We start from the raw sequence: 16753 nt of genomic DNA on the forward strand, positions 1-16753 counted from the left end.
AGAGTAACACAAATTTTTTGGTTTCCCAGTATATACAAAAGTTGTATTTACATGATACTGTAGTCTATCAAGTGTAAAATTCAATATGTGTAAAAGCCTATTGGTTCTGCTTTTCTGAAGAACTCCAATACAGATCCTTACCTTACACCATATACAAAAATTAACTCAAAAATGGGTCAAAGACCTAAAGTAATAGCTAAAATTATAAAAATATTAGAGGAAAACACAGGGAAAAGACTTCATGACACTGAATTTGGCAATGATTTCCTGTGTATGACATCAAAAGCACAAGCAACAATAGAAAAAAATAGATGAACTTCATAAAAACTTAAAATTTTGTACATCAAAGGATACTATTATGACAGCAAAAAAAGACAACCACCTACAAGGAGGAGCTGGTACCATTCCTTCTGAAACTATTCCAATCAATAGAAAAAGAGGGAATCCTCCCTAACTGATTTTATGAGGCCAACATCATCCTGATACCAAAGCCTGGCAGAGACACAACAAAATAAGAGAATTTTAGACCAATATCCCTGATGAACTTCGAGGCAAAAATCCTCAATAAAATACTGGCAAACTAAATCCGCAGCATATCAAAAAGCTTATCTACCAGGATCAAGTGGGCTTCATCCCTGGGATGCAAGGCTGGTTCAACATATGCAAATCAATAAACGTAATCCAGCATATAAACAGAACCAGAGACAAAAACCACATGATTATCTCAATAGATGCAGAAAAGGCCTCTGATAAAATTCAACAGTGCTTCATGCCAAAAACTCTCAATAAATTCGGTATTGATGGAACGTAGCTCAAAATAATAAGAGCTATTTATGACAAACCCACAGCCAATATCATACTGAATGGGCAAAAACTGGAAGCATTCCCTTTGAAAACTGGCACAAGACAGGTATGCCCTCTCTCACCACTCCTATTCAACATAGTGTTGGAAGTTCTGGCCAGGGCAGTCAGGCAGGAGAAAGAAATAAAGGGTATTCAATTAGGAAAAAAGAAGTCAGATTGTCCCTATTTGCAGATGACATGATTGTATATTTAGAAAACCCCATCGTCTCAGCCCAAAATCTCCTTAAGCTGATAAGCAACTTCAGCAAAGTCTCAGGATACGAAATCAATGTGCAAAAATCACAAGCATTCTTATACACCAATAACAGACAAACAGAGAGCCAAATCATAAGTGAACTCCCATTCACAATTGCTTCAAACAGAATAAAATACCTAGGAATCCAACTTACAAGTGATGTGAAGGACCTCTTCAAGGAGAACTACAAATCACTGCTCAATGAAATAAAAGAGGACACAAACAAACGGAAGAGCATTCCATGCTTATGGATAGGAAGAATCAATATCATGAAAATGGCCATACTGCCCAAGGTAATTTATAGATTCAATGCCATCCCCATTAAGCTACCAATGACTTTCTTCATAGAATTGGAAAAAACTACTTTAAATTTCATATGGAACCAAAAAAAAAAAAAAAAAAAAAAAGCCTGCATAGCCAAGACAATCCTAAGCCAAAAGAAAAAAGCTGGAGGCATCATGCTACCTGATTTCAAACTATACTACAAGGCTACAGTAACCAAAACAGTATGGTACTGGTACCAAACCAGAGATATAGACCAATGAACAGAGCCCTCAGAAATAACACCACACATCTACAACCATCTGATCTTTGACCAACCTCACAAAAACAAGAAATGGGGAAAGGATTCCCTATTTAAGAAATGGTGCTTGGAAAACTGGCTAGCCATAGGTAGAAAGCTGAAACTGGATCCCTTCTTAGACCTTATACAAAAATTAATTCAAGATGGATTAGAGACTTAAATGTTAGACCTAAAACCATAAAAACCCTAGAAGATAACCTAGGCAATACCATTCAGGACATAGGCATGGGCAAGGACTTTATGTCTAAAACACCAAAAGCAATGACAACAAAAGCCAACATTGGCAAATGGGATCTAATTAAACTAAAGAGCATCTGCACAGCAAAAGAAACTACCATCTGAGTGAACAGGCAACCTATAGACTGGGAGAAAATTTTTGCAATCTACTCAACTGACAAAGGGCTAATATCCGGAACCTACAAATAACTCAAACAAATTTACAAGAAAAAAACAAACAACCCCATCAAAAATTGGGCAAAGGATATGAACAGACACTTCTCAAAAAAAGACATTTATGCAGCCAACAGACACATGAAAAAATGTTCATCATCACTCGCCATCAAAGAAATGCAAATCAAAACCACAATGAAAAAATGTTCATCATCACTCGCCATCAAAGAAATGCAAATCAAAACCACAATGAGAAACCATCTCACACCAGTTAGAATGGTGATCATTAAAAAGTCAGGAAACAACAGGTGCTGGAAAGGATGTGGAGAAATAGGAACACTTTTACACTGTTGGTGGGACTGTAAACTACTTCAACCATTGTGGAAGACAGTGTGGCGATTTCTCAAGGATCTAGAACTAGAAATACCATTTGACCCTGCGATCCCATTACTGGGTATATACCCAAAGGATCATAAATCATGCTGCTATAAAGACACATGCACACGTATGTTTATTGCAGCACTATTCACAATAGCAAAGACTTGGAACCAACCCAAATGTCCATCAATGACAGACTGGATTAAAAAAATGTGGTACACATACACCATGGAATACTATGCAGCCATAAAAAAGGATGAGTTCCTGTCCTTTGTAGGGATATGGATGCAGCTGGAAACCATCATTTTCAGCAAACTATCGCGAGAACAGAAAACCAAACACCGCATGTTCTCACTCATAGGAGGGAACTGAACAATGAGAACACTTGGACACAGGAAGGGGAACATCACACACCAGGACCTGTCGTGAGGTGGGGGGAGGGGAGAGGAAATAGCATTAGGAGATATACGTAATGTAAATGACGAGTTAATGGGTGCAGCACACCAATATGGCACATGTATTATGTAACAAACCTGCATGTTGTGCACATGTACCCTAGAACTTAAAGTATAATAAAAAAAAAAAAGACAACCCGCACAATGGGTGAAAATATTTGCAAGTCATATATGTGATGAGGGTTTCATATCTAGAAAACATAAAGAACTTCTACAATTCTCAAACAAAAAGAGAAACAACCCAATTAACAAACATGTGAAAGACTTGAATAGACATTTTACCAAAGAAGATAAATAAAAGACCAATGAAAAAGCATGAAAAGATACTCAACATCATAAGTCGTTACAGAATTATAAATCAAAACCACAAGGAGTTATGCCACTTCACAAATGACTAGGAGAGTTATAATTTTTTTTAAATGGGAAAATAAGTGTTGGCAAGGACATTGAAATGTACAATGTTACAGCTACCATGGAAAATATTTTGCAGTTCCTCAGTTCCTCAAAAAGTTAAAGAATTATCATACAAACCAGCAATTCCACTCCTCAAAAGACTTGAAAATGGGGACTGAAACAGATACTTGCATATAAATGATCATAGCAGCATTATTCACAATAGCCCAAAGGTGGAAACAACATAAGTATCTATCAACAAATGAATGGATAAACAAAATGTGGTGTACATCCAATAATGGAATGTTATTTGGCCATAAATAGGAATGATGTTTTGATTCTACAACATGGATGAACCTTGAGAATATTATCCTAGGTGAAATAAACCAGACACAAAAGGATAAGTAAGATTCCACTTATTCGAAATATCTAGATCAGGCAAATTCATAGAGACAAAGAGATTAGAGGTAACCAGGAACTGAGGAATGGGAAAGTTATTGCTGACGGGGCACAGAATTTCTGTTTGTGGTGATGAAAAAATTTTGAAAATAGTGGTGAAAACTGTAAAACATTATGAATGTAATTAATGCCACTGTATTATATACTTAAAAATGTTTAAAATGGCAAATTTTGTTATATATATTTTATCACATTAAAAATTGTTTAACAAATATATTAAAGGGGATTGTGTTTATAACACATGTAGAAGTACAATGTATGACAGCAGCACAAAGAATAGGAGAAGGAAATGGAGGCATTCTATTTTAAGGTTCTTACATCATACTTAAAATGGAAAATATTATTTGACTGTGTAGAGTATGATTTTTAAAAAAGTATTTTGTAAACCCTAGTGCAACTACAGTTATCTGTGAACAACGAAGGTTTAAACTGTGTGGGTCCACTTAAATGGGAATTTTCTTCCACTGCTGCTACCCCTGAGAAAGCAAGACCAAACCCTCATCTTCCTACTCCTCCTCTGCCTAACTCAAGGTGAAGATGAGGCTACAGACCTTTATGATGAGCCACTTAATGAACAGTAAATATATTTTCTCCTCCTTATGATTTTCTTTTTCTTTTTTCTTTTTTTTGAGACAAAGTCTTCCTCTGTCGCCCAGGCTGAAGTGCAGTGGCATGATCTCGGCTCACTACAACATCTACCTCCTGGGTTCAAGCAATTCTCCTGTCTCAGCCTCCCGAGTAGCTGGAATTACAGGTATGCACCACAATACCCAAATTTTTGTATTTGCCATAGAGATGGGGTTTTACCATGTTGGCCAGGCTAGTCTCGAACTCCTGACCTCAAGTGATATGCCTGCCTCAGCCTCCCAAAGTGCTGAGATTACACAGGTGTCAGCCACCACGCCCAGCCTCCTCATGATTTTCTTAACAAAATTTTCCTTTCTCTAGTTTACTTTTTTGTAAGAACACAATATATAATACATACAAAATGTGTGTTAATTGTTTATGTTATTGGTAAGACTTCTGATCAATAGTAGGCTATTAGTAATTTTGGGGGAGTCAAAATTCACACTTGGACTTTCTAATGCACTGGGGGCTTGGGGACCCCTAACCTCCAAGATGTTGAAGGGTCAATTGTACAAAAAAAAAGAAGTATAGTTGATGTTGGAAATAAAATGAAGCAATTTTTTTAAAGCTCTAAAAATTCAAAAGAGAAAGAAAAAAGAACAGATGGGATAACTAGAAAATAGAGAGTAAGATGGTAGACTTAAACACAAATTTAGATAATTATACTGAATTTAATGATCTAAATAACATATTTAAAGACAGATATTCTCAGACTTGATAAAAAAGCAAAACTGAGAGGAGTCATGTTACCACAATGGCAGAGTAGAAGCAATCTGGCTTTACTCTTCCCCACAGAAAACCAAAACAACTATCCAGTACCAATTACCCTCACGAGCATCCCAGAAACCAAAACGGAGGCTGTGATGATCCTGGGGGGCCAGAGAAAAGCAAAAAACTTCAAGCAGAAGGTTAGAGAAACAGACTACTCCATCCACAACACCCCGCCCTCAAGCTGCTGGGCCGCATGTGGAAAAACTCCCATGGACTCACAATACTACACTGAAAGAAGTCAGATAAAGGCAGACAGACATCTTTATCTCCATGTTGGGTTCTTTCACAGAAAAATCATTCCTGCTTCAACCTAAGGGAAGCATCTTTGCCTATAGGGTAAAAAAAAAAATCCTAAAGGCAGCCAAAGACAATGGGTAGAGACGGGGTTAGCAATCCCCAATGAACAAAACTCAGTGATACTCTTCATCTCAGCCAAAAAAGACACCAAATCAGAGAGGCTGTTCAGCAGTATCATGGTTTGGAAGCATGCTCCATGAGTCCATGAGGCTATGAAGCCCTAGCCAGCCTTCCCACGCTGCCAGGGTATCCTTTTGTTGTAGACACTCCCAGTCCACAACAGTAAGCATTCTGAACTTTTACAAGAGCTGCAAAAGTTAATTTTTTGACAAGATAAACAATATTGACAAACCTGTAGGTAGAATAAGGAAAAAAGAAAAGACTCAAATAAATTAATTCAGAGATGAAATGAGATATGGTAACCAATACCACAGAAATATAAAGGATCATTAGACACTATTATGAGTAACTATATACCAACAAATTGGAAAACCTAGAAGGAATGGATAAATTCCTGGACACATACAACCTAAGATTGAAATATAAAGACACAGAAAACCTAAACAGACCAATAACAAGTAATGTGATTGAAGCAATAAAAAGTCTCCCATCAAGAAAAAGCTTAGGACCTGATGGCTTCACTGCTGAATTCTAATAAACATTTAAAAAAAGAACTAATACCAATTATACTCAAACTATTCCAAAAACGTGAAGAGGACAGAATATTTTCAATCTCATTCTATGAAGACAGCATTATCCTAATACCAAAACCAGAAAAGGACACAACTAAAGAAGTAAACTACAGAGCAGTATCCCTCCCAGATGAACACAGATACAGAAATCCTCAACAAAATACTAGCAGACTGAACTTAATAGCACATTAAAAAGATCATTCACCATGATTAGGTGGGATTCAGATGGTTCAACATATGCAAATTAATAAGCATGATACATCACATCAACAGAATAAAGGACAAAAACCATATCATCATTTCAATAGATGCTGAAAAAGCATTTGATAAAATTAAACATACCTTCATGATAAAAAAAAATTTCAACAAACTCAGTAAAGAAGAAATATACATCAAAACAATAAAAGCCACATATGACAAATCCAGAGCTGGCCGGGCGCGGTGGCTCAAGCCTGTAATCCCAGCACTTTGCGAGGCCGAGACGGGCGGATCATGAGGTCAGGAGATCGAGACCATCCTGGCTAACAAGGTGAAACCCCATCTCTACTAAAAATACAAAAAATTAGCCGGGCGTGGTGGCAGGCGCCTGTAGTCCCAGCTACTCGGGAGGCTGAGGCAGGAGAATGGCGTGAACCCGGGAGCTGGAGCTTGCAGTGAGCTGAGATTGCGCCACTGCACTCCAGCCTGGGCCACAGAGCCAGACTCGGTCTCAAAAAAAACAAAAACAAAAACAAAAAACAGACAAATCCAGAGCTAACGTCATACTGAACATGGAAAAATTGCAAGACTTTCCTCTAAGATCTAGAACATGACAAAGATGCCTACTTTCACCACTTTTTTGCAACATAGTGTTGGAAGTCCTACTCAAAGCAATTAGAAAAGAGAATGAAATAAAGAGCGCTCAAATTACAAAGGAAAAAGTCAAATTGTCCTGTCTGCAGATGACATGATCTAATACTTAAGACACCAACAAACAGCCATTAGACTGATAAACAAATTCAGTAAAGTTGCAAGATATAAAATCAACATATTAAAATCAGTAGCATTTCTATATGCCAAAAGCAAACAATCTGAAAAGCAAATTAAGAAAGCAATCCCATTTACAACAGCTACAAAGAATATAAAATACCTAGGAATCAACTGAACCAAAAAAGTAAAAAAAAAAAAATCTATACAAGGAAAACTATAAGACACTGATGAAAGAGGGAGGACACCAAAAAATGGAAAGACAGCCCATGTTCATGAATTAGAAGAATTAATATTGTTAAAATGTCCATCCTACCCAAAGCAACCTACAGATTCAATGCAATTCCTATCAAAATACCAATGATATTCTTCACAAAAATAGCAGGAAAAAATCCAAAAATTCATATGGAACCACAAAAGACCCAGAATAGTCAATGTAATCTCAGGGGGAAAAAAAAAAAAAAAAAAAAAAAAAAGCTTGAGGCATCGTATTACCTAACTTCAAAATATACCACAAAACTATAGTAAACAAAACAGCATGTTACTGGCATAAAAACAGACATACAGATCAGTGGAACAGAATAGAGAACCCAGAAATAAATCCAAGTATTTACAGGCATCTCCTTTTCAGCAAAGGCACATTAGAGAAAGGACAGGCTCTTCAATAAATGGCTCTGTGAAAACTGGATATCCATATGCAGAAGAAAGAAACTAGACCACTATCTCTCACCAGGTACAAAATTCAAATCAAAATGGATTAAAGCTTAAATATAAGACCTGAAACTATAAAACTACTAAAAGAAAACATTGGGGAAGCTCTCTAAGACACTGAACTGGGTAAATATTTCTTGAGTAATACCCCACAAGCATGGAAGCTAAAGCACAAATGGACAAATGGGATCATATGAAGTTAAAAAGCTTCTGCACTGCAGAGGAAACAATCAGCAAAGTGAAGAGGCAACCCCCAGAATGGGAGAAAATATCTGCAAACTATCTATCTCATAAAAAATTAATAATCAGAATATATAAGGAACTTTTATCTGACTTAAAATGGACAAATAATCTTTTGTTGTTGTTGTTGTTAGACAGTGTCTTGCTCTGTCACCCAGGCTGGAGTTGCTGTGGTACGGTCTCAGCTCACTGCAACCTCCACCTCCCAGGTTCAACGGATTCTCGCGCCTCAGCCTCCTGAGTAGCTGGAGTTACAGACATGTGCCCCCACATCAGGCTAATTTTTGTATTTTTAGTAGAGACAGGGTTTCACTATGCTGGCCAGGCTGGTCTCAAATTCCTGACCTCAGGTGATCTGCCCACCTCGGCCTCCCAAATAGCTGGGATTACAGGTGTGAGTCACTGCACCTGGTGACAAATGATCTTAATAGACATTTCTCAAAAGAAGACATACAGTCAACAAGTATATGAAAAATGCTCAACATCACTAATCATCAGGGAAATGCAAATTAAAACTACAATGAGACATCACTTCACCCCAGTTAAAAATGACTTTTATCAAAAAGATAGGCAATAACAGATGCTAGCAAGGATGTGGAGAAAAGGGAACCCTCATACACTATTGGTGGAAAGTAAATTAGTACAGCCACTATGGCGAACAGTCTGAAAGTGCCTCACAAAACTAAAAAAATAGAACTACTCTACCATCTGATGATCCCACTGCTAGGTATATATCCAAGAGAAAGGAAATCAATATATCAAAGAGATATCTGCACTCCAATGTTTATTGCAGCATTATTTACAATAGTCAAGATATAGAATCAACCTAAGTGTCCATCAACAGATGTATGGATAAAGAAAATGTGGGCCGGAGTGGTGGCTCACACCTCTAATTCCAGCATTTTGGGAGGCCAAGGCACGCAGATCACCTGAGCTCAGGAGTTCGAGACCAGCCTGGCCAACATGGCGAAACTCCATCTCTACTAAAACTATAAAAATTAGCCAGGCATGGTAATGGGCACCTGTAATCCCAGCTACTCAGGCAGGGAGAATTGCTTGAACCCAGGAGGCGGAGGTTGCAGTGAACCAAGACTACACTACTGCACTCCAGCCTGGGCAACAGAGCAAGACTCTGACTCAAAAAAAAAAGAAAGAAAGAAAATGTGATATATATATATATACACACACACACACATATATACACACACACATATGTATATACACATATATATATATACACATACAATGGAATATTACTCAGCCACAATGTAAAAAAAAGAATGAAATCTCTTTATTTGCAGCAACATGGGTAAGGCCGGATGACTTTTTGTTAATGAAATAAGCCAGAAATACAAAGACAAATATTGCAGGTTCTCACCTATATATGGGAGTTTAAAAAATTGATCTCATGGAGATAGACAGTAAAATGGTGGTTAATAGAGATTGGGATGAATGTGGGGAGAGGAGAATGAAGAAAAGCTAGCTAATGGGTATAATGGTACAGTTAGATGGAATAACTTCTAGTGTTCGATAGCACAGTAGGTTGACTATAGTTAACAATAATTTGCTGTATATTTCAAAATACCTAGAAGAGAAGACTTGGAACATTCCCTACACAAAGACATAATAAATGGTTGAGGCAGTGGATATCCCAATTACCGTGATTTGACCATTACACATTTTATGCATGTATCAAAAAAAACACATGTACCTGATAAGTATGTTCAATTATAACTTATTTATCAATGAAAAAGCAAGACTGAGGAACTTCCACTTCCTCTTAGGATGTATGAAGTCACAACATTAATGTCACATCTAAAAATGAGTAAAGGCTGGATAATTTATAAAATCACAACTTTTCATGAACCCATCAGAAAACTGACGTTGCAAGAAAACCAAGCGATCTGAATGCCAAAGAATGACCAATCCTCTTTCAGATGAGAATAGACACTTCAAAAGTCATCAAGTGGATACTGTGATAAAGTAACAAGGAAAAACTATGAAACCACCACAGATCAGAAATCTAATAATCTATTGATAGAAGTACAAATAGGACACAGTACCAGCTGGGAAAAAAGTGAGCAAAAACACTGAGGAGTTAGGATGAAACAGCTACAAAAAAGATATACCCTTGGACTTCAAGAGTGTGAAAATAGAAACTGAATGGTCCTTACCGTCCATGAAGTCTGTAATAGGCCAGCTGAAGTGCAAGCTGAATAAATGTATCCGGGTGAAGCATCTTGTTCTTGGTTAGCTTTTTGCCGAAAGATGTAAAGGCATAAGCCGCAATCTGTAGATCAGATGCCTAACAAGAAGAATTAAATGAGAACAGTGAAAAATCATCTAAGGAGAATACACCAAAGAGAACCAAATTATCACCTGCATTAAAGTAATCACCAGACATAAAGAATTAAAGGTGTTAAAGGCATAATTTTTAAATTTTTGTGCAGACATGCTTGGATGACAGCCAAATTTTTACACATGGTTGTTAAAAGAAAAAATCATGATTATTTAAGAGAAAAGTGAAAAATATACCTCCCTGAGATACTGAGCTTTAGCTTGGCTGATGTCATTTAATACTTTCTCATCCACAGTGAAAATAAGCTCTTCTGGAAGTAGTATATCTCGTACCTTCTCTGAACCCTGAAAATAGGAACAACTTAAAATATTTTATCTATAAAATTATTAGGAGAAAAAAGATGAAATACTTATTCAAACTTACCTTCCATCTTCCTTCATTCTGAAAAATTTTCTCATCCACATAATAACTGATGTTCACCATAACCATTGCATCAAAAGGGGCATGCTACAATGAGAACACACAAGATTTCTGAATACTTTATGTCAACTTAAAACTTGACCCAGTATTTTATTTTCACTTTGTGTCTATTCTTAACAGATAATAAAGCATAGAGTCTTCAAATGCCTCACCTCCTGATGATAAGATATAGGATTCCCTATGGTTCAGTAACTGCTGTATTTTATTTTTTGGAAAAAAAAATTGTTTAAATTTGGAAGCACCTGGTAGGGCTCCTGGTGGGGCTTGGGGTCATGAGGGTGTATAGTGTATAAAGTAACATATAAACAATCTAGATAAACTAATTGCTATTTTTACTAGAAGTCAAAGCAAGTGTATATATGCAATACGAAGATGTTCTGGAATTGTAAGAACGGGGTGGAAAAGCAGATGGGGATGGCAGCCTATCTGAAAGCATTTGGGATGGGCATGAACTTCTTTAGGTAAGGACTTAGGCCACTTAGTGAATATTAGAAAGCATAACCATTTTGTGTTTTTTATACATATAAGGGTCCCGATGTGATAATTCTCAGTTTAGGAAATGTGGGAAAGATAGGCTAGGTGTTACAGGGGTGTTTCAGGTTTGCCAGGTATATTCAGAGAAAGAAATTGCAGTTAGTGAATTTTCCCATCATTTATATTGAAGAACAAAGTTTTTGCCCGCATTTTCCCCATGTTCCTTAGATGAGAGTTACATCAGATGGTTCCTTGTGACTGTCACTACTTTACATTAGACACAGATATCATTCATGATCTGAACATGACACTGAGAGCTTGGGAGGGAAAGAAGGGAAGTCTCAAGATATGGGCCCAGTTTCAGAGGAGTAATTAGGTGTCTTAAATGTCACCCTAACGCTATAGCTCTGTAGCCTGTATCATGGCCCAGTGGAGCCTATAAACACAATTTATTGTTACCAGGCAACAACTACATCAGGAAAGGCTTTTGAGGGAGGTCAGTATAAGATGCCTGAGCAGTTTATCTGCCAGCAACAGCACACATGACAAGACTCACAGGTCACTGACAAACCCATTTGCTAACAGTATCTCACAACTGTGTGGTACTTTACAATTTTACAAAGAATTTTCAGATATTATCACATATACTGTTTCATTTAAGACATTTTACAACTATTTTACTGGAGCCAGTAGGAAACAGCAAGAATGAAGGATGTCTCTTTGAGTTATAATTCTAAGCACCCATCTCCTAATGGAAACCTAATAATCTCAAAAAGTTAGAAAACATATACAATTCCAATGCTATCCTGATGCTTTATTTGTTCACATAATTTTTGTCTTTCATTTCTTGCACTTACACAGAGGCAATATGTGTTGACAAAGTGTTTAAGAATGTAGGCTTTGGTTCTGAATTCAAACTACTTCCTAGTTGTGCAATAGTAAGAAAGTTACTTTGCTTTCTAATTAAACTGCCTCATTTCTCAGTAGAGATAATGCATACATACCTACAGATCCTGTGAAAAATGATTTTTATGCCACTTATACTGTACTTACTAAGGATCTGGCTCACAGCAATAATTAGTAACTACTGTTATTATTAACTAAAGTTTTTACGTGCTTCTGTGCACCCTCTGCAAAGCCTTACAATAAAGCCTACAATATAGAGAAGACAACATAGTTGACTTCAGGATTATAAAATATGAGGGAAATGGAATTAATATAATCACAAAAGAACATATTCAAACAATTATAATTATGGAACAGCAACATGGCTTGAGGGTAAAATAGCTTTATTTTACAGTACATACACTTAGTGTTTTTTTCTTTTCTTTTTTTTTTTTTTGAGATAGGGTCTTATTCTGTTGCCTGGGTGGGAGTGCAGTGGTACAACCATGGCTCACTGCAACCTGGACCTCCTAGGCTCAAGTGATCCTCCCACCTCAGCCTCCCAAGTAGTTGGGAGTATAGGTATGCATTACCATGCCCAGCTCATTTTTTATTTTTTGTAGAGATGGGGGTCTCACTATGTTGCCCAAGCTGGTGTTGAACTGCTGGAATCAAATCCTCCCACCTTGGTCTCCCAAAGTGCTGGGATTATAGGCATAAGCTCCCATGTCTGGCCTACAGCATATGTATTTCACTAATGATGATTTACAAACGTTAAACTGCACTGTCTATAATCATCTTAGGTTAGAAGGGAAACCTCCATGGAATTTAACGCAAATTATCAGGTGGAGATAATCAGATCAATTTTATAAATATATGCATGTTAATGCACACACATAAAACATGTCCACACACTATAGAAAAGCACCTCAGTTGTGCTGAGAGATATGCTCATTATGAGCCCAGTATTCTTTATTCAGAGACAGACAATATTATCAAAATTATTTTCATCCTGAATTTGTGTGAACAGCAGGATACCAGTGCTATTAGTAAAAATCAGTTTAGCAAAAGGTGTTTTTTGGTGGGCTTAGGAATGAGCGACGGAAAGCAAGATGAGTTACTCTTGATGAGATTGATTTACTCTTATGTAACAATATAACATCCAATTTGAACAATTTAACATATAATGAAACACAACTCTCAAATGAGAATACTAGGTAAAAGCTAGAAAAGTATAACTGCGAGTTACATATATAACAATAGGTCAATCAAACTATTTAAATCAGGGAAGAAAGTGGTCAGAGGGGGAAAAGTGTCATGAGTATTAAGGTCAGTTTCAGAATCAGTAGACAGGAAAATACTGTTACGAGAAAAGAGGCAGTGTCAAAATATGTATGAAGAGGGTAACCAACTGCAGCAGACAGGTCAAAGAGAAATCAAGGGAAGAAGCCAGGGGGCAGTTGACCACCTTACAAAGGGTAGTTTGCAAGGAATGGTAAGGTCATAAACCAGACTGAGGAATGTCAAGGAGAATCAAATGAGGAGCTGAAGAGACAAAAACTGAGGCAATTAACAAGAACTATTCTGTCAACAGTAGACTCAAAGGAAGAGTAAAGAGAACATCTTCAAAATGACTCGTGGCAACTTTTCACTGTAGCTCTGATGAGATATTCCAACAGATATTCACTTTCAGTACCTATTAACCAATCCGCCTTGTTCTGAAATAACAGCTACTTTATTGTTCTTTAGGCAACCAAACACCACTTTGTAATGGTTTGAATGAGACTGATTCTACCCACTAGATTCCAAGGTTGGGCATGTGACCCAGGCCAAGCTCATCCAAGCACCTGATTCCCCAGGATGGGGGCATGAATCACACAGGCCAATCACAACTGATGAGGATTATTCCAGGAACTTTGCCGGAACCATTGGAAGAAAAGAAGCTGACTATTTCCTTTGGGAGTCAATAAGTTATGAAGAAAGCTATGAAGACATGAGACTGTTGGTACAACAATCACATTGGGCAGTCTACCTAAATATGAAGCCAAACAAAGGAAAGCAGCACTAAAAAATGGGAAGAGATTTCCAATGAAAGCATTTGAACACTGAAGTCAGCTTTACCCAAATTTAGCTACATCCCTTGCCAACAAATATCTTCTTAAGTTAATGCCAGTTTGATTTAGGTTTCTATCACCTAAACCTGAATACGGATTAATACAACTACTGAACCCTATTTTTTTTCTTTTTTTTTTTTTTTTGAGACAGAGTCTCAGTCTGTTGCCCAGGCTGAGCAGGTGATTGACCCAGTCACTGCTCACTGCACCCTCAACCTCCCAGGTTCAAGCGATCCTCCTACCTCAGCCTCCCAAGTAGCTGGGACCACAGGCGCACACCACCATGTGAGGCTAATTTCTGTATTTTTTGTAGAGATGGGGTTTCATGACATTGCCCAGGCCAGTCTCCATCTCCTGGGCTCAAGTGATTCACCTGCCTTGGCCTCCCAAAGTGCTGGGATTACAGGTATAAGCCATCAGGCCCAGCCCTAAACCCCTTTATAAAAAATTTTCTTGGTTCATAGACCTCCTGAATGCCTATCAGACAGTTAGTAGGCAGAGCTAGTAAAGACATCCATGGGAGGGGAACAGAGGAGAAACAAGAAAAGTTGTTTTTTTTTTTTTTATGAAAATGGTCAAAAATGGTAGTAACTGCCATTTTAATATCCACAGCCTAAATAGTGTTCCAAAGATCATGTGTCATTTTAGGAAAATAGTTACCTAGTTACTAGGTGAATCTTAAACTCTATAAATATATCCAAATGCATTGCTCTGTGCATAGAACACATACATAATGCCATATAATACCTTTTGAAATAGGTATTCTCAGCAAGCAGATAATACTGGGTTTTAAGAGCTTACACTACATAAATACTATATGCAAATTCCATTTTGCAGATATAGTACTAACAAACTGTTGGCCTTACTACAGAAGAAAATAACTTGTCCTATACTCTACTTTCACTGAGAATTCATAACTAAACTTTTCACCAAAGTGCCATAAAACTAAATTAGTATTCACTTACACTGTTCCCCAGCACAAGTATTTATGGTTTATTGCCACTAATTTAACCTAAAAGATCAGAAGAGAAAAAAATTTCAGTAGTTTACTTACATCACAATTACAGCCAAATACTCCATTAGAAAAGGAAATCAAGTTATAGGATTTGTCACCCCAGCGTACTGTTGGATCTCCAATAAGGATGGCTGCAATAATCTAAAATAAATTTAATTTTTCCAAATTAAAAGGGTTTAATATTGGTTTGTAAGAATTCATATCTTAAACATATATATCACTTCACCATTCCTCTTCAGGTCAACCAAATTTAATAAAATGATAATATAGTTATACTCGAGAGAGTAATTCTGGCCCTGACTTTAGGGGTTTCTCAAAATCTCAAATCAAGAAAATCCTACCAGAAAAGAAAATGCTGGTACAATATTCATGAATGTTTACAGAACATAGAATTGAGAGGAGAAGGCTTTGTAACTTGAATAGGATAAAAGATCTTGATAAAAGTTTAGTCATTAAAGTCTAGTTAGGAGGAAATATTTTAAGAATTCATTTCCTACTAAACCTGTTTTTCAAACTGTATACTTTGGCCTATTAATGAATCGTGAAATCAATTCAGTGCATCACAATCAATATTCCTTATAAAAAAGAATAAAATAGACTGGAAATATCAGTGTACCTCACAGATAATAAAAGTAGTTAGTGTTCTGTGAAACCCCTATTTTATATATGTGTTTGCATGCATACACACATGTACATATAGTGGGCTGCAATCTAAATGTGTTTGTAACTAAAAATTGTGGTCAAAAAAGTCTCAACAACACTGCATTAAAATACGTTCTTCCTTAAAAAGAAGTCTGGTGATTCTCCAAAAACAACAACAACAACAAAAAAAAAACCTCTTTCCTTGCTACAAGGTTTTTCAATCCTTGATATTCTTTTCCTATTATTTAATACCAATTATGCATTATAAAAAAATTTAAGTATTTTCAAAAGACTATGAGATTTCTAATACAATTACTGTCTTTTATTATTTCTTGGGAAACTGAAATGTCACCCTGGGAGTGGCAGGGGAGCATAAAATAAGGCCATATTTACCCTTAACGTCACTGACATCAATGTGTTCAGTAATTAACCAAATGATAAAATAAATGATTTACAAGGGTGACATAATTCTTAGGAGAGATACTCCCAGCTATGGTGTCAAGATACACTAGTGCAGGTTATGATTAGGTTCTCGTTTCACCTTTGGCAAGATAAGTTCATCAACCTAGAGGTCCGCGTAAAACAGAAGATAGTTAAGTACCTCAGAATAATCCTCTGGTGTTACATGTGGACTGTCATCCTCCATGGAATATACCAGTAAACTACTCTGAATTTTTTCTAACAAGGCCAAGTTCTCTGCATCAAGACCAATCAGATACTCTCGTGCCTAAAGGGCAAGGAGATGATGATCAAATATTACAACTGAAATACAATACATCAGAA

General features: G+C 36.8%; 1 protein-coding gene across 15 annotated transcripts in view; it reads right to left on the reverse strand.

Moving 5' to 3' along the window:
* Positions 1-16753, reverse strand: part of CROT (carnitine O-octanoyltransferase) — a 57892-nt gene that overhangs the window by 12700 nt on the left and 28439 nt on the right. For all 15 annotated transcript variants that reach the window (XM_045388703.2, XM_045388702.2, XM_045388696.2 and 12 more), the window contains 5 exons: positions 16572-16697; positions 15368-15469; positions 10784-10867; positions 10597-10704; positions 10236-10366 (listed from right to left, as the gene is read on the reverse strand). In XM_045388703.2, coding sequence (XP_045244638.2) covers positions 10236-10366; positions 10597-10704; positions 10784-10867; positions 15368-15469; positions 16572-16697 — 551 coding nt within the window. The remainder of the gene's footprint in view (positions 1-10235; positions 10367-10596; positions 10705-10783; positions 10868-15367; positions 15470-16571; positions 16698-16753) is intronic.

The sequence above is a fragment of the Macaca fascicularis genome, chromosome 3 (assembly GCF_037993035.2).
Source record: "Macaca fascicularis isolate 582-1 chromosome 3, T2T-MFA8v1.1".
NCBI classification, from domain to species: Eukaryota; Metazoa; Chordata; class Mammalia; order Primates; family Cercopithecidae; genus Macaca; species Macaca fascicularis.